This window comes from Hypanus sabinus, chromosome 2, assembly GCF_030144855.1.
Source record: "Hypanus sabinus isolate sHypSab1 chromosome 2, sHypSab1.hap1, whole genome shotgun sequence".
NCBI classification, from domain to species: Eukaryota; Metazoa; Chordata; class Chondrichthyes; order Myliobatiformes; family Dasyatidae; genus Hypanus; species Hypanus sabinus.
In genome coordinates this window covers 50596195-50623725 of record NC_082707.1, presented here as the reverse complement: position 1 = coordinate 50623725, position 27531 = coordinate 50596195, and the positions used below count along the sequence as shown (strand labels likewise).

The following is a 27531-nucleotide window of genomic DNA, read 5'->3' as shown; positions in this document are numbered from 1 at the left end:
GTGGAATTGGAGCACCTGGAGATGATCCACACATTTCTGGGGAGGATATACAGACTCCTTACAGGTGACATCAGAACTGAACTCCGAACTCTGACACCCCGAGCTGTAATAGCATTGTGCTAACTGCCACACTACCACAGTGCCCACTTTCTCATTCCCATCTGATCCCCCTCAGATTCTGTCACTCACCTACACACTTGGGGAAATCACTGTGGCCAAGTTTCCTTTTGGAACGTGTGAGGGAACTAGAGGACCTGGAAGAAACCTGGAGAGTCAGGTGAAGAATGTACAAATTGTTCACAGCACCGATGGTTGAGATTGAACCTGGGATTCTGGAACTGTAAGGCAGCAGTTCTGCTAGCTGTGCCACAGTGCCATCCGTTATCTGGCACCATCTCCTACTGTTTCTATTAAATGCTCCCCAAAGGTTGTAGCTAATGGAAGTTGCTGCACAAATACTGAAACAGGTTGGGATTTTAATTCTGTTTCCAGTTGAAACTGAATCACAGATGATCAAATTCTACATTATGGGTGGCTCCACAGATGTTAACAGGAAAGTGATGATTGAATGGTCGCTAGCTCCAGATAAAGCCCAAGTGCTGTTTTAGAGCCAAACTTCATTTGTATTGCTTTACAGATTGTTCAGGCTTCCAGGAAAGCCTACCTCTACCACAGGCATTTCTTCAAGAATAGAAGGCCTCCAGAATCTTCAGAAGCAGAACAGGGCAGTTGCCACCAAGTTTAATCTTCACCTTGCCTTGTCTCCAGAAATGTCCACAGATCCTGCAGCAAAGCTGATTGCTGTAGCCAGTAAAGTGCCAGTAAATGAGCTGGGGTCTACAAAGTGTCTGCCTGACTGGCAACGTGTCTTCTGCTCCACTTCCTCCAGCTGATATCCCCATTATCTGTCCAGGCAGGATAATGTTGAAGAAGAGAGACATAAGGGATTGGTCATGGTGAGGGGAGGAACAAATCAAAGCTACATGCTTCAATCATCTGCATTTTGTAAATCTGAAGAACTGTAAAATAAAATGAAAACAGGGTATGAGAAGTTTGGATATGAGTAAATTTAATAGAGCATTCCAATCAATCCCTTTTCTTTTTCCAGCCATTTTGTGTTCTCTGGTATTATTTTAGATTCCACTTGATACAAAATCCCTTTTTTAAGTTGTTAAGAATAATATTTCAGATATCAGCCTCTGCAAAGTAAAACCAAATCCATGGAGCTCAGTGTCTGTATTCATTATTATATTGGAAGTTCCATGCCAGAAAATAATTCTCCACATCATTGAAAGTGGCCACATAAATGCAGAACATTCCATTGTAAGATACAAGGAGGAAGGAAAACTGAAGTAATTAGGAAATCCAACAATTCTCTAGTCTGACAGAACTAATTGTATGAAGGACAAATTAGTGGTTGTGGTTGTACTAACAGAAGCCTTGTGAGTTTGTCTGGATATTGAGGGTTGGAGTCAGAAAAACAAAGATAACTATCAAATATTGTTGAAAGAAAGAAGGCAATTTGTCATCGTGCCCAATTTTGCCCACATTGACTCTGGTTCTGTGATTGATTCTTAATGTTCCCCAAAGTAAAGATGATAAAATGAAGTCAGGAAAAATATCAGATGAGATTACTATCAGAATCAGATTTATCATCACTGATATATGATGTGGAAGCTGTTGATTTGTGGCAGTAGTTTGGTGTATAGACATAAAAAGTTACAAAGATAAATTAAAATGGGAAAAAAAGGTCAAATATAGAGATAGTGTTCATGAGTTCATGGACCATTCAGCAATCTGATGGCAGAGTAGAAGAAGCTCTTTCTAAATCATGAGTGTAGGTCCTCACACTCTTGTACCTCCTCCCTGATGGTAGTGATGACAAAAGGGCACGTTCCAAATGGTTAGATTCCTTCTTGAGTCACCACCTCTTGAAGAAATATTGCTTTAACAACTTTATAAGGGAATTTGCATCCTGATCATCTAAAATAATTTGGCGGGGAGGGGTGAGTTGGTTGAACCTATGACCCTCTACAACCTCTTGTTATCCTGTGCATTGGAGGCTCCGTGCCAGATGGTGATGCAACCAGTCAGAATGTTCTCCATCTTACCTCTGTAGAATTTTGCAAGAGCCAAATCTCCTCAAACTCTTAATGATGTAGAACCACCTGTGTTTAGCCCATCATAGATCCTTTGAGATGTTAAAGCCCAGAAAGTTAAAGCTGCTCACTCTTTCTACTGCCTACCCCTCCATGAGTACTGGTGTGTATTTTCCTGACTTCCCCTTCCTGTAGTCCATTATTGGTTTCTTAGTCTTGGTGACATTGAGTGTGAGTTTGCTATTGTGACAGCACTCAACCAGCTGATCTACCTCACTCCTTTAAGTCTCCTCATTGTCGATAGAGAAACTGCCAACAAGGGTAGCACAACAGCTCAGCTGCTAATGTAATGCTTTACAAAGCCTGCAATCAGAAGACCAGGGCTAATTTCACACTGTTGTCTGTTAAGGTTTTGTATGTTCTCCCTGTTATGCTTTACAGAACCTGCAATCAGAAGACCAGGGCTAATTTCACACTGTTGTCTGTAAAGGTTTTGTATGTTCTCCCTGTTAATGTGTGGGCTTCCTCTGGGTGCTCCAATTTCCTCTGACATTCCAAAAGGAGATATAGGTTTGGTTAGTAAGCTGTGGGCCTGCTGTGTCGGCACTGGAAGCACGGTGACACTTGTGCCTGCCCTCAGCACACCACAGACGATGACGCAAATCATGCATTTCATTGCATTTTGATACTTCAACATACACGTGACAAATAAAGCTAATCTCCCTTTTAACGGTGGTGTCATTCGCAAATTCACTGGTGGTATTTGAGCTGTGCTGAGTCTCACAGTTATGACTGCAGAGAGAGTAGAGCAGTGGACTAAGCACTTGTCCTTAAGGACAAGTCGATAGTCAGCAAGGAGAAGATGTTACCACTGATTACTCTGACTTGGTTCAAAGCACTGATGAAACAATGTTGTTGAATGCTGAGCTGTAATCCATAAACACTACCCTAACTTGTGTTTTGTGCTAGTCTGGGTGCTCCAAAGCAGAGTGGAAAGCTTCAGTCGTCTTATTGCAGTGGTAGGCAAATTGTAGTGTGTCCAGGTCCTTGCTCAGATAGAAGTTACTTCTAGCCATAACCAACAGAGAGATCAAATGAGACTACTTCTGTTAAACTTAAATTAGTTAACCCTGCAAAATATTGAGACTTGAACAAAATAATTTCTCATACCCCTGATTTCCTCTCTCTTCCTATGTAGTATCACCTTACCAAAGCCCATTACTCAGCTGATTTTGAAGCTCTGAAGGATTTAAAATGAGTTTCAAAAATCAAAGTGCTGCTTGAATCTCATGCTTGAGAGCATGTCCTAGAAAATAGATTGCCTAGTGCCGCATTTACTTACAATCCAATTTTAGTGACAGACGGGATTTATCACATCCGAGCTGCACTAAGTCTATGATTTTTTGTTTTCTGTTCTCTGTTTATCAGACACACCAATACATGGAGAGTCCCATATGCTTGCAATTGCTACAAGCAATGTTGCCTGGATCCCACTTCCATAATTTTTAATGCACAAGCATAGCCTAGGGAGATAGGCTTTGCCATTCCACATGAAGCCTGCTTCTGTGTAACTTAAAGGAGGTGTGTACATGTGTGTGTCTTGGGTCAGTCTAGGAATCAACTAGATCCAAGCCTTATAGGCTCATCAGGATGGTGCTTATGTCGGTTTCCGTGGCGTGAAGTGACTGAGAGTACGAGACTCCCCACCCCACCGCCAATAGGACACTAGTCTATCGCGAGGTTATCCCTCAGCATTTTGCCGGTACCCATTTTCAGCTGGGTGGACTGGAGCAATGTGTGGTTAAGTGCCTTGCTCAAGGACACAACATGCTGCCTCGGCTGAGGCTCAAACTCACGACCTTCAGATCGCTAGTCCAATGCCTTAACCACATGAATCCTCTCTAAAGTAGAACTTTTCTGCCTGTCCTGTGGGCTCCCTAACATTACTAGAGGCGAGAACCCCAATGCATTCTCTACACTCATGTTCTTTACCCAGCTTTCTATCTCTACTGATGTACCAATCTGACCTGATGGTTGTGGGAGGCAGACTGGCTATGGGATCACTTCGAGTGGTGGATTGGGGGTGTTCAAGGACTCAACTGGTGATCTGAATTAATACACCATAACTGTCATGGACTTCAGAAAAACATTTGTAGTTGTGCCCTTGTGCCCCCACAAAATTGTTCAGAGTTTTCCCCAACCAAAACTCTGGATAAACCATGAGATCCACTATCTTCTGAGGGCCTGATCAGAGGCATTCAAGTCTGGTGCCAGGAAAGTTACAAGAGGTCCAGGTGCGATCTTCGGAAATCCATCTCACGGGTGAAGTGGCAATTCCGGACTAAACTTGGATCAATGAAGGATGCCTGACCATTGTGACGGTGCTTGATTGCTATCACCTCTTATAAAGTAAAATCAAGTGACAGGGACAACAGCAGGGCTTCAATTCCATGTGAACGCAATTCCTTTTATGCTTGCTTTGACATCAAAACATGGAGGAACCATCATGAATTCCCACAACCCCCAATGATCCTGTGGATGTGAAAGGGACACCTAGAATGTATGTTGCCTCCCAGGTCCAGGGTCAGGGATATCTCAGATTGGGTCCATGGCATTCTAAAGAAGGAGGGTGAGCAGCCAGAAGCCTTAGTACACATTGGCACCAATGAACTTGGCAAAATGGAGGAGGTCCTGAGGGGAGAATTTAGGGAGTTAAGTAGAAAGCTGAATAGCAGGACCTTCAGGATAGTAATCTCTGGATTGCTGCCAGTGCCATGTGCCAGTGAGTGTAAGAATAGGTTTGATTTGGCAGGTGAATGATGAATGAATGGCTGAGGAATTGGTGCAAGGGGCAGGTTTCAGATTTCTGGATCACTGGGATCTCTTCTGGAAAAGGTATGAACTATACAAATTGGACAGGTGAATAGGTTATACCTGGACCCAAGGGAGACCAGTTGTGCGCCGGTATGATTGAGCTGCTGGGGAGGGCTAAAGCTAATTTGGTGGGGGTGGGGGAATGGAAACTAGAATGATTAGGCCTGAGTGTGGGGTAATTGGTATACAACCAGATATAGTGTGTAGTGAGACTGTCAGGAAGGACAGGCAGATGATAGGGCAAAATTGCAGTCAGTGGGATGAGCTGTAGTATAATATGGGGTCAAATTCAAAAAGGGCAATGAATACTGGACTGAAGGTATTATATATAAGTGCACACAGTAAATGGAATAAGGAAGATGATCTTGTAGCAGTGTTAGAGATTTGTAGGTATGATGTTGTAGGAATGATGTTGAAGATATCACTGAGTGATAGCTGAAAGAAAATCTTAGTTGGGAGCTTAACTTCCAAGGATACACATTGTATTGAAAGGACAGACTGGTAGGAAAAGGGAGTAGGGTGGCTCTGTTGCTAAAAGAAATCAAATCCTTAGACAGAGGTGGCATAGGATGGGAAGATGTGGAATCTTGGTAGGTAGAGTTAAGAAACTGCAAGGGTAAAAAGACCCTGACTGGAGTTATATATGGACCTCAGAACAGTAGCCAGGATGTGGGCTACAAACTACTGCGGAGGTAGAAAACATATCTCAAAAGGGCAATGTCATGATATTCATGGGGGGATCTCATTGAAAAATATTGAATGTTGAAAGGCCTAGACAGAGGATGTTTCCTGCGGTGGGGAATCTAGGACAAGAGGCCACAGCCCCAGAACTGAAGGATATCCATTTAGAATGCAGATGAAGAGGACTTTCTTTAGTCAGAGGGTGGTGAATCTGTGGAATTCATCGCCATGGGCAGCTGTGGAGGCCAGGTCATTGGGTATATTTAAGTTGGAGGTTGATCGGTTCACGATTAGTCAGGGCATGAAAGGTTACAGTGAGAAGGCAGGTGAACGGGATTTGGAGGGAAAATGGATTAGCCACGATGAACTGGTGGAGCTGACTCAGTGGGCCAAATGGCCGAATTCTGCTCCTATCTCTTATGGTCATACGGTTTTATGGTCTTAGCTTTCTCAGTGTTATTGGTTTTTAACTATTCACAAATATTTAATAAGCTCAGTTGTCCAGCCCCTAGACAACTTTAATCCCTTGTTTTGGGTGAGTGGCACAATTCAGATTTCAGATTCATTTATTTATCACATATACATTGAAACATACAGTGAAATGCGGTGTTTGCATTAACAACCAATGCGACTGAAGGATGTGCTGGGGGCAGCCCTCAAATGTCACTACACATTCCGGCACCAACATATCATGCCCAACATGTTCTCACAGAATAAAAAATCAACAACAGTAACACTACAACAACATTACCGCCCCCCCCCCACGCGGCTGTGAATAGAGGGCCTGATGTTGGACTCTGATTGTTGCCATTGACCTGGTGAGTTTAGGACCAAACAGGCATGTCAAAAAACACATTGGAGAAATCAGACCACTAGGGCACTAGTGGTGAAGGTGGAAAATAAATAACTGAAAAGTGGCCAACGATTAGGTCAAACGATGCATAATAATCTTTCCATATAAATTTTCTTTATTTCTTCCTTAACATTTCATTGAAGTAACAGCATGAATAATATAATTTAATACAGGTGTGTCAACTGCTTGCCTTAAATATTGCCTTAAATTAATTTTATTCAATTATGTTGAATTTGGTTGCGGGGGGGGGGGTTATGTGTTTCCCTGTTTATTAATCATAGTGAGAACTAAGATATGACTATGGATCATAGGGCCTTCACAGTTTGCCTTTAGCTCATTAAAATTCAGAATATGTTGTCAATGATGAAAAGAAAATATTATCCAAATGATTGAAATGCTCTTGTTTTTACACTGTAGCACCATATTGTTCACTTTTGGTCAACGGGTGACTTTCCGTGCAGTATATTAAAATTGCATTAATAGGAATGACTAATAAAACATACCTAGAGTTCAGTTCAAAACTGGACAATATGCATAGTTATTAAATATTGCATAATTTAGGTCCATTGCTTGTTTGCTTCAGTCTTACCTCTTCTTGGAACCAAGTTTGACCTCAGCTCTATCGATTCAGCAGTAACCGATGAGGCCATTGAGTGCTTGAAGATTTTGACACTGATGGGTCAGGAGGTACTTAGCAGGATGGGTGCTTTGGGAGGAGGGATGCTCCTTCTGTCATTAACTCTGGAGTCAAGGTTCTCAGTACCATCAGGAACACACCTTCTTAACTCTGGGTGTTCATGGAACCTAACACTCTTATCTTCAATCATTCAAAGGCTATGCAGGTATACTGAGGGAGGTGGTATATTACATTGTTGACATCTGTCTTTGCTCAGAATTGGATACCAAGATATTGAATATAGTCCACATTCTTTAGGATCTAGACATGAACCCTTTTTGTCAGAAGGAGTTGTTCATTTTATTTTACTTAGAGATACAGCAAGGTACAGGCTTTTCGATCTGCGCTGCTCAGCGACCCACTGACTTAGCCCTAGCCTAATCACGGGACAATTTACAATGACCTAATTAACCTACTAACTGGTGTGTCTTTGGACTATGTAAGGAAATTGGAAACCCATATGCATACGGGAAGGAATGAACAAACTTGCTTATAGAGGATGCTGGAATTGAACTCTAAACTCCGATACCCCGAGCTGTAATAGCGTCATGCAAACTGTTATGCTACGGTGTTGTGCAGTAGAGTGGGATGGTAGATGACCTTTGATTTTTAGATGTTGAATGTAAGTTCCACCCGCTCTTGTGCTTCAGTGAGAGAATCAATACTTGGCTGATTTCATCAGACTAAAAAGAAAAATGTTCCAAACTTTATTAGTATCCAAACAGTAACTTTTAACATTTCACCTGTTGGATTTATTTCATCCGCAGAAAAAACATAATTATTCAAGGAAGATTAGCTTGAAACATTTTAACATGTTTACTTCAGTTTTGCAAAAAAAAAACCCATTGTAGTGACAGACTAGTGTTTTGGCTGCTTCTGTTGAATTTAATCCAGACCGAAGTGGGTGAAGTTGCACCACAGATTCTGCAACTGTTCAGTGTTTGTCATATTGGTTCCACATTAGCAATAACTGGTCTGTTAGTGAATTCAGAATGAGCAAGATCCATTCTATTGACAGGTTACTTCATTCCAAAGTGTCTGAATTCAGAGTTCCCATCAGTCTAAAGGACTGAGAGCTTCATGTATGAGTTTTTTGTCAATCAGTATTGAGCAATCACTTATTTTATCCCAAACATGCTTCTTTCCTTGATATTAAGTTTAAATTAAGAAGAAAATATGAAAAGTATCATTGTCTTGTACCTAGAACGAGATTAGTTAACATAAAAGTTAAATAAGTAGTAAACAGTATTTGGAGCTATGATTTAGTCTTATAAACATCAAAATATGACCTCGTTTAACATCATAATGACCAAAGCTCGAATCTGAAATGTATTTGACAATGATTTGAAAAAAATCTGGAACATCTTGAATTTAAACCTTCTCATTTTAGCAACATCAACATCATGTACAAGTGAAACCTTAACTTTGCTTCTCTTACACATATGCTGCCTGATTTGTTGAGTACCTCCAGAATTTGTCATTTTTATTTTTGCTGCCATGCATTTGCAACTAGTTAAATAGGGCTTAATGGATCATGTTCAATGAATAAGATTTGAAATGCACTTCAGATGGGAATAGTGAGAGGGGTGGGGGGAAAAGAAGCTCACAGACAAATTTCTGGCAATAGATCAGCTTAAGTTAACACAACTGCCCTATCATCTGAAAATGACTTCTCAGTGAGATGAAAGTATATCTTTATACAAAATACGAGTACCCCTTATCCAAAATTCTAAAATCTGAAAACCTCCAAAATCTGTTTTTTTTTTAGCTCTGACGTGACTTTATAAGAGGAAAATTCCATAATTCACTGGGAAGGTTCCCAGGTGATGCACGGGTCTCTCCACACCACAGACAGTTCTGAGAAGTGACCTCACAAAAGTAATGAACAGGTTAATGAAAAATAGAAAAACACTGCATAAAGCGAAAAATGAAGATCTCAATCGTGTATCATGAGTGTCGAAGTGAACGTATGCTGCTTAATGGTACATTGATCGAGAAACAAGCAAAGATCTAACATGACGAACTGAAAATTTAAGGTAATTGTGAATATTCAGCAGCTGGTTGCAGAAATTTCAGAAAAGGCACAACATTAAATTTTTAAAGTGTCTGCTGATCACAAAAATCTTGTATTAGTAGAAGTCTACGATACTGATTGTTTTTATAACTTACTTAATGTCATCAAATTTTTAAGCATCGCTGATGAAAATCTAACACCAGAACAAGGATAGAATCCTGATTGCTTTTATACATTACATAAAACCACAAACAAAGTAATATACAAATCCGGTGTACTGTAACCTTTTAATGAAAACATGGCATTGTAGATGGGGACTGAATGCCTGCCATTGTTTGTTGATGTTCAACAGCTGATTCAGGTATTCTCCTGAGGCTGCTTTGTTACCCCGCACACATTATATTTTCATTATATTAATGCTATGTAATAATTTTTACTGTTAAATACATATGTGCGATGAACAAGTGTAAAACAAAGACTGCTTACTAGTAAATTTAGATTAGAAATGATGATGATGATCCATTATATATTCCAAATTCATAAAATATCCAAAATCTAAAACACTTCTCCTGGCTCCAAGTATTTCAGATAAGGGACACTCAAACTGTATTTTATAACTTACAGTTTCTTAGTTCTCTTAAATACTTCTATTTAGTAGTTAACAATTGTTTTTCCTATCAGAATTCCATGTTCAATTTGATACTTTTCCCCCAATAATTTCTTCTCCCTCTGTGGAGGCACTGGTAATGATCTTTCAAGAATTACTAGATTCTGGAATGTTTCCTGAGACTAGAAAATTGCAAATGTCAATCAACTCTTTAAGAAGGGAGGGTGGCAGAAGAAAGGAAATTATAGGCCAGTTAGCCTGACTTCAGTGGTTGGAAAGATGTTGGAGTCGATTATTAAGGATGAGGTTTCAGGGTACTTGGAGGCTTATAATAAAATAGCCCCAAGTCAGGATGGTTTTCTAAACAGGAAAATCTTGCCAGATAGATCTGTTGGAATACTTTAAGGAAATAACGGGCAGGATAGACAAGGAGAGTCAGTGGATGTTGTTTGTTTGGATTTTCAGAAGATCTTTGACAAGGTGCTGCACGTGAAGCTGCTTTATAAGATAAGAGCCCATGGTATAACAGGAATCATACTAGCATGCATACAAGATTGGCTGACTGGCAGGAGGTAAAGAGTGGGAATAAAGGAGATCTTTTCTGATTGGCTGCCAGTGACTAGTGATGTTCTGCAGGGGTTGGTGTTGGGACCACTTTTATTTACATTATATGTCAATGATTTGGATGATGCAATTAATGGCTTTGTACCACGTTTGGGGACAATACAAAGATAGGTACAAGTGCAGGTAGTGTTGAGGAAGCAGGATGTCTGCAGAAGGACTTAGACAAATTAAGAGAATGGGTAATAAAATTGGCAGCTGTAATAATGTGTAGGGAAGTGCATGGTCATGCACTTTGGTAGCAAGATTAAAGGTGTAGGCTATTTCCTACATGGGGAGAATATTTAACAATCAGTGGTTCAAAAGAACTTGAGAGTCCTTGTGCAGGATTCACAAAAGGGTCAACTTGCAAGTTAAGTCAATGATAAGAAATAAAAATGCAATGTTAGTATTCATTTCAAGAGGACTAGAATACAAAAGCAAAGATGCAAAGCTGAGGCTTTATAAGACATTGGTCAGACCACACTTGAAGTATTGTGAGCAGTTTTGGACCCTTCATTTAAGAAAATCTGCACTGGCATTGGGAAGGTTTGGAGGAGATTCACAAGAATTATCCAAAGAATTAAAGTGTTAATGTGTGAGGAGTGTTTGATGGTTCTGGGCCTTTACTCACCATAGTTTAGAAGAACGAAGGGGACTCTCATTGAAATATATCAAATATGACAGAGTGGGTATGGAGAGGATGTTTCATATAGTGGGACAGTTTAGGACCAGAGAGCACAGCCTCAGAATTGAGGAATGTCTATTTAGAACAGAAATTAGGAAAAATCTTTTTAGCAGTATGTGGTGAATCTGTGGAATTTATTCCACAGATGGCTGTGCATGCCAAGTCATTGGGTGTATTTAAGGCAAAGGTTGACTGGTTCTTGATTAATCAGGATGTCAGAGGTTACAGGGAGAAGGCAGGAGAATGGGGTTGAGAAGAATAATAAATCCACTTTGATGTTATGGTAGAGCAGACCCAATGGGCCAAATAGCCTAATTCTGCTCCTATATCTTATGGTCTTATATAGATCTATGTAAAAGATAGTTCATCTCAACCTGTAAACTTAACTATTAAATGTTTGTTGAAAAAAATGTGTGATATGATCTGAGTACATAAAAGCCAAGGAAAGGACATATAAAGTAGCAAAAGTGAGAGGTAAGTTTGATGATTGGGAAGCTTTTAAAATCCAACAAAAGACAACTAAAAAAAGCTATAAGAAGGGAAAAGGTGAAATACGAGGGCAATCTAACCAATAATATAAAGCGGGATACTAAAAGTTTTTTCAGTTATATAAAGGGTAAAAGGGAGGTGAGAGTTGATATTGGACTACTGGAAAATGATGCTTGTGAGGTAGTAATGGGGGACAAAGAAATGGTAGATGAACTTGATGAGTACTTTGCATCTGTCTTCACTGTGGAAGACACCAGCAGTGTTTCAGAGGTCTGTGAGTGTCAGGGAGCAAGAGTGAGTGCCATTGCTATCACAAAGGAAAAAGTGTTAGGCAAACTCAGAGATCTTAAGGTGAATAAGTTATCTGGGCCATGTGGACTGAGGGAGCTTGCTGAAGAGATAACAAATGCATTGGTCGTGATCTTTCAAGGATCACTTGATTCTGACATGGTCCCGAAGAACTGGAAGATTGCAATTGTCACTCCACTCTTTAAGAAGGGAGGAAGACAAAAGAAGGGAAGCTATAGACCAGTTAGCCTAACCTCAGTGGTTGGGAAAGTGTTGGAGTCTATCATTAAGAATGTGGTTTTGGGGTGTTTGAAGACTAATGGTGAAATAAGTCAAAGTCAACATGTTTTCTGTACGGAGAAATCTTGTCTGACAAATCTGTTAGAGTTCATCGAAGAGGTAACAAGCAGGGTGGACAAAGGAGAGGCAGTGGATGTCATTTTCTTGAATTTTCCAAGGGTATTTGATACGGAGCCACACGAGACTGCATATCAAGATAAAATCCGATGGTGTTACAGGAAAGATGCTGGAATGGCCAGAGGAATGGCATACAGGCAGGAAGCAAAGTGTGGGAATAAAGGGCACCTTTTCTGGTTGGCTGCCAGTGACCAGTGGTGTTCCTCAGGGGTTAGTACTGGGGCTGCTACTTCTCACATTGTCAATGATTTGGATAATGGAATTGATAGTTTAGTGGCAAAGTTTATGCATGATACGAAGATAGGTGGAGGGGTTGGTAGTGCTGAAGAAGCAAGAAGCAATGCGATTGCAGCAGGACTTAGACAAATTGGAAGAATAGGCAAGAAAACACGACGGATGGAATACCGTGTTGGGAAATGTGTGATAATGCATTTTGGTAAAAGGAACAAAAGTGCGGGCTATTATCTAAATGGGGTGAAGGTTCAAACATCAGAGGCACAGAGGGACTTAGAAGTCCTTGTAAAGACTCACAGTAGGTTAAGTTACAGGTGTAGACTGTGTAGAAGGCAAATGCAATGTTGGCATTTATTTCAATGGGAATAAAATAGAATATAAAAGCAAGGAGATAACGCTGAGCCATTATAAGACACCACTCAGGTTGCACTTGGAGTATTGTCAACAGTTTTGGGCCCCATATCTCAGAAAGGATGTGTTGTCATTGAGGAGAGTCCACAGGAAGTTCACAAAGATGATTCTAGGAATGAAGGGGTTAACATATGAGGAGTTGTTTGGCAGCTTTAGGCCTGTACTCACTGGAATTTAAAAGAATGTGCTAGAATCTCATTGAAACCTACCGAATGTTGAAAGGATTAGATAGGGTGGATGTGGAGAAGATGTTACCTATGGTGGGGCTATCCAGAATTACAGGGCACAGCCTCAATATTGAGGGATGTCCTTTTAGAATGGAGGTAAAGAGGATTTTTTCCCCCAGAGAGTAGTGAGTCTGTGAAATGCTCTGCCACAGAGAGCAGTGGAGGCCAAGTCCCTGGGTATATTTCAGACGGAGGTTGATAGTTTACTGATTGGTCAGGGCATCACATGATATGGCGAGAAAGTAGGTGTATGGGATTGAGTGGGATCTGGGATCAGTCATGATGAAATGGCGGAGCAGACTCGATGGGCTGAATGGCCTAATCCTGCTCCTATATCTTATGATCTTTTGAGTAGAAAGAAAGGAAATTCCGAAAAAAATGTTTAATGTGTTTATGTTGCAGCTCCCGCTGAAGACATGTGCAGAGCGATGGCAGTGCTCAGCTGCCCACTTACTCTTTTCACATTCATTCACTAAGCACACAGTGTATTTGGAGTCATCTTTCCCCTAACGGGTACAAAGCCAAGCTTCCGAAACCGAGCCTGGACGTCCTCAAGCGGTGGACAGGCCAAGGTGAGGGCGAATGGACGGTCTCACTGAGCAATCTTCAAAGTTGTGAATGACTGGCATTGTAAATAAAAATAACGGAAACACTCATTGCTGTAACCACCTCCCCCCCCCAACCCCCATCCACCAGCCCCCGCACAGACACACATTAAACCCATTCTGAGACCAGCTCCACACATGGCCAATTCGGAGATTTCCTGCAGACGCCCTCGCAGCGCGGCAGTTACATTCGTGAAAAAGTTGGGGGACGAGACTGAAACCATAGAATTGCGCCCAAGTTCAGGCCTATTAATAATTGTCTTGTGTGAAAACAATAGGTCATATTTTAGAGTAATTTTTACTTATTACTCTCATGTTTTAAAATTTTGAAGATCGTCAGTTATTATTCAACACGTTAGGTGGCGTAAGAGGCTTGGCATTGAAGTGGCGTTGCTTCCCCAGCCTCGACCGGCTTCGGGGCACAGACAGAAAATGCGTTGACATCATGCTGCAGAACCAGCCTTCCCTGAATCTTTTATTCTGTAGTCCTTGTTATACGGACAGGGAACGAGTTACTAATGATGACTCATATGTTATCATCCAAATTTGTTCGTCAGATTCCCGTACACACAAAAGTGAGAACATTTTAAATGGTGGCTCAGAGCTACTTAGCAGTGAATAATCTATCAGAACTATGGTCTAGTACACATCTCCCCCATAGCGCCATGAGAAATACACCCGGATATTTGCTTATTTCGCGGCGGGCTGTATGCCACATTTTTACTTACACATGTAACAACGATTTAACTCTCAGTATTGAAAGGGAATGTTACTATGTTTGGGCAATCTGATGGCTGTGAAATCTAATTGTTAATACTTTAGTTGTGTATGATGAACTTGTTACGTCCACTTTATTATATACAACTAGAAGAAATAAGAGCTACTCATCATTAAACGGTTGACTGCGGGAAAAGGAGCCACATTCAACCCCTTCCATTTAATCCACACACTAAATCAACCTGACTCTTCGATTTCGATTGCCTTTTAAACTTACTCTTTGTAGTGTTTGGTATTTGTAGTTTTGGGTGCTTGTGAGGAAATTCTCAATACTGAAACCTTCTGATCCTGGTATCAGGAGCGGGGGAAAAAAAACAAGCGCAAAGTTGCTTTGATGTCCAACCTCTCCCCGATTCCTGCAAATTTATATCTGCCCGAAGCTCGCTAATCTATAGTTGGCCACAATAATCCTGTTGCCCGTCATCCGATCAGGGAATACCCGATGAGCACATGGTGGTCATGAACAGAAGGTTTATTTTCCCAAGACAAGGAACAGAAGCGGCTGGACGACAGTCAGTTTGAGCGTTAACACGTGCAGCCTCTGGACAACCCACTTTGCTGGAAGCGGGCAGTATTTTAACTTTTTTTTTCCCCGCTTTCCATTGAATGGAGTATTCCGTTTTAAAAATATACAGGTTGTTGCTGACACCACCTTGTCCTGGGATTCAGCCACTTATCAAATTACCCTGATTCAATTCACATCCTCCTGTTCACCTCTGACAGATCAAGCCATCCGTTTTTCATTCATGTCCTTTATAAAATTTGGACAAGAGAACTCCGGGTTACTGAATGGCCTATTTACTTACTTGCTGAATGTGGCCTAGGGAACATAGAAGGAAAAAACACAAATAGCAAAATATATATCTGACTTCCCCATTTCAAGCAACCACCTAGTGGTTGTAAGGAGGGTAAAGTGAGCTGGCAATGATCTGCCAGATAGATTATACTGTGGGAACATAAGAAATTGTTCATTTTGCAAGGGAAAACATAATAAAGTATATTATCTAAATGATGAGAGATTGTTGAGCTCTGACATGTAGAAGGATCAGGATATCTTAGAACATGATTTGCAAAATATTAGAGGGCAGGTACAGAAATTAATTATGAAAATCAACAAAATGTTATTGCTAGGTGTTGGAGGAAATGAATACTAACTCAGGCAGTTTTGAATGGCATTTCTGAGGCCACAACAGGAGTATTAAGTACAAATATAGTTTTCTTATTAAAGGAGGAAGTTTGATGCATTGGAAATTGTTCAGAGAAGATTTACTAGACTAATACCTGGATTTTGGGATCAAACAATAAAACTGAAGCAAGAAATTTGAAATAAAAACAGGAAATGTTAGAAAAGCTCAGCAGGTCAGGCAGTATCTGTAGAAAGAGAAACGGTTAACAGTTAAAGAGGCCTTTTCCCATCTTCTCTGCTATTCAGACTAATTGACCTCCTTTCGTTCTCAGTTCTGATGTAGGGTATTTGACAAGAACGATTAACAGCTTCTCTTTTTGCTGGAGCTGCCAGATCTATTGAGTTGTTCCATCATTTTCTCTGTTTAATCCAGGAAGGGGAACCTTGTTTTATAAGGAATGATTGGGCAGGTTAGGCTTGCATTTGCGAAATTTAGAAATAAAGAGAATCCATTAACTAGAACATACTGGATCTGCAGAGTGCTTGGTGGCCTGGATATGGGGTTGGTGGAGATTTCTGCGGAAGGATCAAGGACTAGCGTTCATTGTTCTAAAATATGAGATTACAAATTTAATCCAGATATGAGGCTTTTTTGGGAAGGTTGTTGGATAGATAGATATTGGTTAATGCAGGGGAATGAAAAAATTAATGTGGGTAAATGGAATGCAAAATTGGCTTATATTCATATCGACTACGATCTTGTTAGGGGTTAGCTGCAGAGCCTGAGTGGGCTCCTCTGCTCTCAACTGATATCTGTCGGCGTATTTACGTATAAACACGCCGTTCAGGTTGAACCGCCGAGGTTGTTTTGGGTGATTACATGTTAACCTTTGTTACAATCGTTTTGTTGTGCTTCGCTGTCTTCCTATACAAAAACACGCCGTGTTTACACCTGTAAAAAAATTCGACATGTGGCATGTATGCCGAGTTTGAGTGTGTGTGTGTGTGTGTGTGTGTGAGAGAGAGAGAGAGCGAGAGAGAGCGAGAGAGAGAGAGAGAGAGAGAGAGAGAGAGAGAGAGAGAGAGAGAGAGAGAGAGAAGGGAGGGAGAGAGAGAGAGAAAGAGGATGAGGGGAGGGAGAGGGGAGAGGGAGGGGGGGAGGGAGAGGGACAGAGAGAGAGAGAGAGAGAGAGAGAAGTTCGGGTGCTGATTGCTGGGCTACAGAGCGATGCACCCTCCTAGTTTGTAATAATTATGACACTTTTTGCCGAAGTTCAAAGTTATTCATACTTTATACGGGACGACAACTGATTTAAAGTTACGTTGAAGTGCACTGACAAGAAAGGGGAACTCATCGTATCGCTATATTACAAACATTACTCATCGACATAACGTGAGGTTTGGCATACGCAGTTTAGTTTTGCAACCTGTAAGCTAGTGCATTTTTCAGCAGGAAAGTTTATTAAAGTTTATTACCAATTATTGTTTTCGGTGCCTTTCAGGTTTTGAAATTGTGCTAAACGAATTGTTTATTACGGTCTGAGATTTGATGAGCTCGGTGTTCGTGACTCACGTACTTCTTTCCAGGTGACGAGTATTTTCTAGTGTTTTGCTCACCTGTCTGGTTCATTCCCAGAATCAGAGAAGTCACAATCACCAAAGACATGATGTCACTGGATTAGGAATATAATTTAAAAACTCCCCCTATATGAAATTCCACGGCATACTCAATCTTCTGAATTAGTTTCGTACAGAATAATGTATATTATAGATGAATGCAAAAAAAGCATTATATTACTTGCATTATTTCGCATCTAATATTTATAGTTAATCGATCTAGTAGTTCACAATTAAAGGTATTCGCAGGAAAAAAAACGATAATATGAGCAATTCCTAATGGAAATATAAAGTTGTATAATGATATTGTTAATACTTAACCGAGCTAATATGTCTACCTGCATGTCCATAATGTCATATCTGTGGTGAAAATGGTACTCAGAAAGATTTCTACTGTTCGTGCAATTTCTTTTAGCCCTTATCAGCGTCTCTTTAAGCTTTGTCACCACCCCCACACCCCCTTCCCCATCCCCACTCCTCCTAGGAGGATCGTTCTGCAACGAGGGACAACAAACTACATGCAACACACACAAAATGCTGGTGGAACACAGCAGGCCAAGCAGCATCTATAGGGAGAAGCACTGCCGATGCTGCCTAGCCTGCTGTGTTCCACCAGCATTTTGTGTGTGTTGTTTGAATTTCCAGCATCTGCAGATTTCCTCGTGTTTGCACAACAAGCTTCATGCCTTTTAAAAAAAATTACTTTAAAGTCTTCTGCTGCTTGAATGTCTGAAACGTGATTTCAATAGCAAACTGTTTCTTGCTTTAATCACTTAGAGGAAAAGTTAATTTCCACCAGAACATAAAGTGATAATTCAACAGATTAAGTCAAAACCTAAAAAAGGCCTTATAATGCTGAAAATCTCTGGAAACACTCTCAGGCTTCGAGCTTGGGACTTTCCCCGCGTATTGATTCCTCAGCAACAGTAGAGAAAAGGGATGAAAGAATGAGGGAGCCCACTTTTAGATTTTCTCAATTGCGCGAAGAAGTACAGTAAACAATTGAGAGAGCTGTGCACTGCATTGCCTTATATACAGGGGTTTAAATAAAAGCAAATGACTTTTTAGTACAACCTGCAGTAGTCTTGACCTTTAAGACTTCACACTAACATCGCAGCTTCGGTGTTGAAGTCAGACTTTGTAAAATTCTGGTAGTTGTTCTGCAAATGTATGTTTGAATTTAAAAATATCCCACAGAAGAAACCAAACGTGGCTAACCTATTATTTCCACTCCTCATATGCTGCCTGAGTTCCTTCAGCAGTTTCTGCGTGGTGACCGAGGAGGTTTCTTCAAAATGTAAGACAGTTATATTCAGATTGAGCGTCAGTTGTGTGACTTGTAAAAGAACACCCGGCTTGTTTTCAGGGATTGATAAGAAGGGGGAAGCATTCCCGAAATGATGGGCGGGATGCATATTGCATACAAAGCTTAGATGGAATATATTGGGATGAGAATGACGTGATTTTTGTTAGTAATTCTGTTAACTATCAGAGATTGACGAGTCAATGCTGTGTTATCAATGCTCAATAAATTGATAAAGTGGAAGTTGCTCTAAGTTGTTTATTCAGCCGATTGTACTTAAGTATGGAGCCATTAACCAATCACTTTTAAACCTAAATTTCCATCTTTATTATTTCTATAAACTCCCATTTGTTAATTACAGAATAAAACGTTTCTTTCTGCTACAACATCATTGTACTGACAGCTCTGATATTTGTTTTAAGTTCTAACGCGTTAAAAGTATTTTTCTACCTGTCAATCTTAAGACTCCGTGTCATACTCCATGAGTTACGTTCAGTACTGTCCCAATTTTATGGACATGAATCCCTTATTTACTCAGACGGTTATATTATTTAGAGATTGCAATTAAAGGTTCTTGTATTTTTGTGAATATTCATTGCATTCAGTAAGGTCGAGTAATGTAATTAGCCTTCAGTGATAGCATTTCGTCCATTTGCAAAGGGCTTGTTGGCAATTTACAAGGTACTTGGCACATCGGAAAATACTGAGACTTACCAAATCGTGATTAAGATTTCTGTGGAGCTGGTTTGCCTTGGTCCAGCAAACGCGCGCGAACACACAAACGCTCAACACGCAAGGAGCAATGGCAGAATCGGATAACTGGAACTCGGTAAAGGGTCCAATGGAACCGAACTCGGTCGTGAATCAACATGTTTCGCAGAACCCCTATGCAGAAGTAAACAGCAGTCCGGAGCTGGTCCCCGAATGTTTCAAAACCAAGTAGCTTCAGAAATCCGAAAGGATCATTGTTATCTGAGCAATGAGATGTGTGCGTTTCCTGCTGCCCTTTTTAAATGAATTGCAATTGTATTACATAATTCCTGGGAATATCACAGGCAACCATTGCTTCGATTAATGGACATTAAATTCTACTAAAATAAACTTCCTCCCCGGCAAAGGGAGAAGTTTAGCTGCCAAAGTGGTTCTCCACCGAGAAAATAATATTCTTAATACTGTAACTTAGTTGTGAAGACAGTAACTGACGCAAAATATTCCAGCCAGGCTAAAGTACTGAACAGCTTAAAAAAGGTATTTTTTTCAACTCATGCTCAGTTTTCTTCTGCGGTGACTCCATTATTAAAGACTTATAATTAAACTAAGCGTCAAAGACCCGAAAGTCTGTTTTGCACCTGAACAGATGTGCGTTCTTTGTTTAAGGGGCACTTTTGTATTTTACAGTAATCACAAGCTTTGGCTTTCAGGTCTGTTGTCAACAATATATGCAATCATATTTTATATATATATATGAATATCAGAAATTCACGTGGCCTTATTTTGATGTCTCGAGACCTGTATATATATATTATTTGAATAAATGGTCTAACGCTTTAGAGAAGCGATGTGACAAACTGGCGAAGCAGCTAATGGGTTTTGGAGATTCCATACATGCTGAGATGCCAACATGACGGACGAGATCGATAAACAAATTACCACTATCCCCGTGTAATGACCTATTTGTCAATACATTTTATGCACTGTGCTGCAATCAAGAAATCAGCAATATCTGTATGACCTTCAGAGATTATGAATAGTAAATCAATAAAACCGGGTGAAGCCCTGCAGGTTTTTTTTTGGTTAAAGAACTCCTGTCCGTGACCAGCTCGGGTGCTGCCGGTGGTGGCGGCGGCCAGCAGGGGGCGCTCAGAGCACGCTCTCCGGGCCTGGGATCGGCCTCTCCCGCTCTGCTCCGAATCCCTAAATTTGTGGGCGGAGGGATTTCTGACTGACAGCCAATGACGTTCCCAGCAGCCGCACTCATTCACTCCTGACGGAGTGCCAGAGCGATCGGGAGAGCAGTGTGAGCTCAGCACTGGAATAAGACGAGTCCAGGAGAGGGAAAGTAACCAACGTTAACATTATGGATATCTCGGTGCTTTTGTACTTCTTCTTCCCGCTAACGATGGCTGTTGAAGGTAGGACAGCCTGTCTCTTTCAGCGATCCTGTTAAGCTAACATTTGATGAAACGCAGCTATTTCATTCGGATTTATGCAGGGGATGGAGAAGGCATCAAGATCGCGGCAGCTACATGCAAGTCTCCGAGCCCATCTAATAGGAAAACAGAGCGATCCTGATATTTTTCCTTAAGCTTTACGAGTAATCCTATCAACGCAAAGCAAGGCATCCTGTTATGGACGTGTAGTTCATATGGAAACAGTTGCTCCATAAACTTCGAGTTCATTACTTCGCATTTGCTGTGTTCCCGTATCTTTTTTTTCACCAGTTATGCAAGGAATGGTGCATATAGTTAATGTTTATATTGCCGTGCACTGTGCATTTTACTCTCGGATGAATCAAATCAGGGTGAAATTCCAAGTGCGCAGCGCAGTTTTGTTGTAGGCTAGGGTGCTGCGATCGGTGTACGTTCTGGGAATGTGCATTTTGAGGATTGAGGTTTGACTTTGTCCTAACATAGCTTTGTGTGTGTGCGCGCGCGGATCTGAGAAGTTGCGATCGGATCAGGTCAGCCAAACCTGCCCATATACCTGGCAGATAAAAGCCCCCCCCCCCCCCCCCCCGGAGTTTGTCTTTCCTGTCGAGGCCACTAGCCTGATTGTAGCAATAGAGACCGCCACATTTATATGATCCGCCTAGCTGTACCCTACACCGCACCATTGTTCATTCGGTGCAATTTCAAGCAAGATAAGGTAGCGACTGAAAGGAGAAGCCCTGGTTTTTGGAACCTTGTAGTTCGGAAGTGCGCGATTTCTTTTTATATCGCCCCGGTTAGAATCCACGGTAAACCAAGCAATTTAGCAACTTCTAGCGACGGAAGATAGGAAAGAAACTTTGCTGACCTTTTTATCTGTGGGCTTGTTGTAAAACTTCAATCTTCCCTGTCCCATGAAGATTTAGAGGAGAATGTTTAAAAATCCAAGTTGTTTATATCAGTGCGCCCAACGGCGGAGAGAGTAGGTTAACCAATTTTGCTCCCGACCACCCATGATTGTCAATCATAGTTCAGTATCGTTGGAAATTAAATTTCGTCGTCTTCGGCCTGGTTGTGGAAGACGAAACTAGGCTGGAATCGTATCCACTGGATACAGATGACTGCCAAACATGTTGGAGCCGCGGTTTTCCCAACACTAACGATATGGAAAGAAATTTCACGGGACATTGCGGACAAGCAAAGGCATTGCAACTTGTGCTGTCCGATTAGTCGATTCTGCATTTGTCCGTGCGCGCAGACCAAATGGTCAAAATATGCTTTGAACTATTCGTAGCCCCCTAAATCAGACTCAACGAGACGCCCAGGTTTCCTTCCCTGGCCTCAAGTTATCTACTCGGCAGCGTGTAAAAGTTGAAATAGTGTCAGTCTATGGAATTTAACAAAGAAATTTATTCAGCAGAGGGATTTGTAGTTTTGGGGTAGCAGCAGTCCCGATTCTAGTTTCTTTGCAGTATCATTCATGTGCGCCACAGCACAGATTGGAATTACCTTTGCACTCAATGCATTGAAGCGCTTTAATAATATGTGGTTGTCGAATAGAGAACCGGAGATCCGATGTCATATTTTCATTTACGTTAACGAATGGCGAACATATTCCTATAAATTCTCGCTCTTAGAAACAGTCCTGTAGTTCATATTTGATTACAATGCAACAACATTCAAAGCACACTGATCCTTTGGTTAACAGGGCGCAATTAAAATTCTCCCCACGAGCAAAAACCACAGTTTACGCTAAATTCGTCTCTGTTGCCCTCGGAGCCTGTTTCGAATACGAGAGCCCGATTACCGAGGATGCTGGGGAGGGGTGCGAGTGGACTCGGCAGCGGCGTTAACAAAGCGACGTTGTCCTACTTTAAAAGAAAATTGATTTACTTTCAATCATAGCTCTCGCTAAATATTCCCATTATACATCGTGTGTCAGACTAAGCGTCATTTCTGTTATGTATTGGTCTGGTAAACTGATGGAGCGTTGATTTTTATTGTTTGATCTTCTCCAAAACTTCATAAATAAAAGCCTGACTTTCCTGGGCGGAATCGTGTAATTAGATATCCCTAGTGTAGAATTGCCAGGAGGTTCACACAAAGTATGTATAGTCTGAGTTTTAAACCCCCAACATATAATTTACACTTTAGTTCTTACAAAATTGGGCCAACCATTTTGGATTGCCAATTTTTACATTGCGACCTAACTTGGAGAAAGTCTGCCCCTAAAACGTTGACTTCCTTGAGAACTTGCACAGAACATGCAATCTAAAACATTTCTTAAAATGGTAAGCTTGTGAAATATTATTACTCAACGATAACAATGAATTATAATGAAATGTGTGCTGATAAAATATTAATTGTGCGAACTCGTATAGTGATTTTTTATGTTATATTGAATCGGGTTGTAAAATCTTAAAATTGCCATTGCTCTTTTTTAGGGGTTTGTAACGTATTGGCTTGCTGAAAGGCGCTCTGTTGCTGTGAAGAATTCTAAAATTGGAATCCTAAAGATTATATGATAATTGGCTTTTCATATTAATTTTAGAACCATAACTTCTGTATGAGACATTCCAATGAAATTAGTTAAGTTATAAGGTTAGTTCTCACATCTGCATTCCCTGCAGTGATACAGTTCAGCACTTCAACAGTGTAAATAGGGTGCTTGCTAAAATTCCACCCACTCACTGATTGCTGGCTTTTGAGAATCTGCCCCCCCCCCCCCCCCCAGTAGCAAAGGTGAGGAGGCAGTGAATTATTCGTAAATGGTGGCCAGACTAGCAACAGTAACTTTACTAAAATAGTACCTTTCACGTAGCACTAAAACGACTGTCCAGAAGGCGCAACGTTGTTCGTTTGGATGAAGATGAGGTAGTGAAAATAAACGTGTCCTGTTTTACCGGGGCTACTCGCAACAGTGCGGTCGCTGCGGGGCGGCGAGACCCGCTCTGTAAACCTGCCCAGTCCGAGCGCTCGGCGCTGTGACCCGGGTCAAACTCAGGCTGCAGCGTGCTTCGTCCCGTCCTTGTGTCCAGAGTAAGATTCACTCTGTCGCGTACCCTGTCCCCCTCCCAGTGAGGGAAACGGCGACCAAGAATGCAAGGGGCGCCTTGCATTCCGTTCATCAGGCTTTGCCTGTTTGATGGTTGCGGTGTTTGCAGCAGAGATTATGCACCTTTAAGTGGGCGAGGAAACAAATTCCTCAGATGCTATGGCAGCACATTTATTAATAAAAAAAGAACAAGGCCCGGTCTTTCACTGTCTTCTTCTTTGTAACCAAGGAACTGTGGTTAGCTCGGCAGTTCTTGAGATACAGTGTGAAGCGGGTCTCCAGTTATTTGTAAACAACTCATCCTTAATCCAGACCTTGGGATAATACCGAAGTAAATGGTTCTTTGGTTGAAACTTGATACATTTTATGTGAATGAAAATATCTGGATCTGTTCAAAGTGTCTTGACGATACATCCTTCCCTGCGTGCAAGCTGTGTGATAAGTCGGCATTGTAAATTGCTACACAAGTGAAGTGGAACAAGTCTTTCAGGTTGTTAGATTGTGCTGGTGCTGTGTGTGGACAGATAATGAAAAATAGGGCCACTGTAGAGATTTACCACGCAAAAAAAAACCTGAAGGAAATTAAGCAATATTAAGTTGCTTGATGGGACTGCCGAGTTCAGGAACATCAATTGGACCCATTCTTTGGTGAATACTGTGGCAGAACTGTGTCAACTGCGGAGCTGTCATTTCATGAATTTCATTTCATGTGCATTCTAGGCTCTCTGATTTTATTCTGCCCTGGATGCCAGGTTTCATTTGATGATTTGTTAATTTGAAGCTGCTGTGTTGAGAACCATTTCTGAAATATACACAGAGGAAGCCTTGCACAGACACTGTCCTTTGGAGGAGAATGACGAATTGCAGAATTAATGTGCCAAGTGCTTTCTGTTTTTAAATCCTGAGGCATGAACTGTCATCAAGAGGGCAAGGAGAGGTCATGAACTTGCTGATGGAAAATCAGAAATAGCCATGGCTCAATACTAAAAAGCCTGATTGGGAAAGGGATAGATAAGTTGAATTACTTTTGAAATATATGACAAGGTCTGGCAGGGCATGTAGCACTACAGTGCTTGTTTTCTCCAACATTTGCTTTAAACTCTGGATGACCATTGGCTCAAATTTCCTTCATTGTTTTCTCATTTTTAGTGTCAGTGGTTTTTAACCAGTTTGTGAAATTTTGGTTCCTTTTATATATAAGGTAACTTATGGCAGATTTTGTATAAGATTTGCAAGTTTTGCATTACAGAACGTAAAATTGTAAAGCCCATCACATGCACACCAATCTTTTTTTGCCCACAAGTCTACATCTTAATATGCTTTGCCTGTTTATATTCACACCTGGATGATTTCACCACCTCATCTGGCAGATATTAGTCACTCCTGTTGTAAGGCACTACCCTCTTATTTATTCCTTTTAAAACTCCTTCCTTGTCCTGCTCTTGATACCCCTGCCAAAGGGAAAAGATCTTGATTCTGTACCCCACCTAGGTCCCATATACCTCTTTCAGGTCACCTTGGTACTGAAGGGAATACAAATCCATATATTCTTGATTAAATCAACAATGTGTCTGAATAATCAACTGGATGCAAAAGTGCATATTAAATCTAAGTGTATGGGATTGAAGAGTGAGTATCATACATCAAGTGAGGTGGGGAGCTGTAGGTTGGGCAGTTGCGTGCTATACAGACGTTAACTGAGACCAAGATAATTTAGATGATTTTTTAAAATGAAGTGATGGCAATATTGACTTTGACTTTAAAATGTATCAATGTACAAAGAATGGCATTAAAATTCTGGATGAATACTGACATCGGTTGGCTATTCCTTTATTCAATAATATGCCTGTTGATGTCTTTACACCAACTAGTCAGATACTAGCTGATTGAAACTGAACTTCAGTGACTATTAAAGAAATGTTTGCACTGTATGAATAATAGACCAGATATTGTTAGCATCAGTAGAATGAATTTCAGAAGCCGAGGATAATGCTCTGATGCAGTTATATAGTGTTATCGACCAAGGACGGACTTCCAGGCAATCAATTTCCATATTGATTAGAAGGGAAGTTCCATGATAATGAAAGAAATTCTCTTTTAAACCATCAGGTACTACGTTGACTTGTATTACATCCTGATCCCTGCATAATTTTCAAGTACAGTGGATTGGGACATACCAGGACCAGGCCATTTTAGCCCAATTAAGTGGCTGCCCCAATCAGCTCAGGTTTAATGGAAATAGATAAAAAGGTATAAAAAAGCAAACTATTATTTAACTGAGAAGCAAGTTATGTATTTAAATAAAATACATAACAAATTAGAACAGTATCAATAGTACTACGATACTATAGAACTCTGAATTAGTTTCTAATAGTTACTGATGGACAAATTCACTCAGTGTACATGTTATTTTGATTGACTAAATGAACAAAATCAGTGCAGACACTTTGTGTAGAGATGATGGACTGCCTGCTTGCCATGCTGTTGACAATTGCATCCTCCAAATCTTCATTTTCATTGTAGTGTTCAAGATGATTGTTGACATCCCTAACTTGTTTCATTTTCACGCCTGGCCATTTCTGGAAGTTCCAAGCCTGAAACTGCAGTGAGCAAAACAGTTCTGAATTGTCTTACTGCTTATTTTTCGTCAACTGGCAGTGAAAAAAAAATCACTGCTTTTTGAACACAAGCACACACAACTGATGCCATTTAAAAACTGTTCACTAAGTGTGGTGTAGTGTCACAAGTGCATGTGTCTGACACTAGTTACAGACTCCAGTCCCAATTAAGCAGCATAGTTTCCCAAATAAACAAAGGGTATCCCAGCTATTTACTCAATTAGTTTTTTTTCTTTAAGAGTTGTATCAACTAAGCGGCTGCCCCAATTAACTGACAGCGCAATTAGCCAGAATCCATTATATATTGTGTTGACATTAAACATAATTTTAGTTGCTTCCTCTGTAAGTCAATACATTTATATGAAGTGAACTCCATTAGGTAAAATTTCCTGAACAATTTACTTTTTTTTCCAAATAGTTTGTTTAAATTGATGTTTAATATGCAGAGAAATAGGCTATACTGGTGCACAGAGAATACGAGAATGTTGTAGGTCATAAAATGGTAAACATCAGAACAGACCTTGGAATATGTTGGAAGTGGCAAGAAAGATTGTGAGAAAATAGATTGTCCTAGCCTAGATGTGAAATAATTTTTCTGAGTAGGCAAATGGATCATGTTTAAACATGCATAACCAATGCCTGGATGGCACTTCACACAGTCGCTCTGCAGACAAGCCTGTGAAAAAAGTCAATGACTCCCTCTGTCAAGGGCCCTTCTAGACAACAATGAGCATGAGTGTGCTTCAGTAGGGAAGGGGAGGCACTCCACAGAACTAATGGGGCTTTTGATTCCTTCCTTTGCGGGGCAGTAATTAGTGATCGATGGTGTGTGCAGCTGGCCAGATGTCTTACCGTCTGTCTTGCTTTCTGATAAACATTTTTAAGCAGCAGGAGTTTGAAGTTTACACAGTGCAAATGAGCAGAACATTGTGATCGCTTGATTTAAAACACTGTGCAATTAGGAAGAGATATATTGAAAGGGAAAAGGGACAGATACAGTAGAGTTTGAATTTAGATAATAGCATCTGATAGAAGTACAATGGAAGTACAAATACACGGCTGATGGTTACAGTTTTATGATACTGCATAAAGAATCAAACTGAGAGGATAATAGGGAACATAACA

The 27531-nt window shown here is 40.7% G+C and overlaps 1 protein-coding gene and 1 long non-coding RNA gene across 7 annotated transcripts in view; one reads left to right on the top strand and one right to left on the bottom strand.

The window, feature by feature from the left end:
• The window catches only part of LOC132378650 (uncharacterized), a 28123-nt gene extending 2600 nt beyond the window's left edge, over positions 1–25523 (bottom strand). The window contains exons 1-3 of one of the 2 annotated variants that reach the window (XR_009507143.1): positions 23544–25523; positions 21602–22604; positions 190–1019 (exon numbers count right to left, since the gene is read on the bottom strand). This is a non-coding gene — a long non-coding RNA (uncharacterized LOC132378650). Of the gene's footprint in view, positions 1–189; positions 1020–21601; positions 23019–23543 lie in introns of those variants that run through there. The other variant, XR_009507141.1, reaches the window with a different exon arrangement.
• The window catches only part of LOC132378625 (ephrin type-B receptor 3-like), an 87172-nt gene continuing 80200 nt past the window's right edge, over positions 20560–27531 (top strand). For all 5 annotated transcript variants that reach the window (XM_059945759.1, XM_059945755.1, XM_059945742.1 and 2 more), the window contains exon 1: positions 20560–20718. In XM_059945759.1, the coding sequence (XP_059801742.1) occupies positions 20664–20718 (55 nt within the window). In that variant the 5' untranslated portion in view covers positions 20560–20663. The remainder of the gene's footprint in view (positions 20719–27531) is intronic.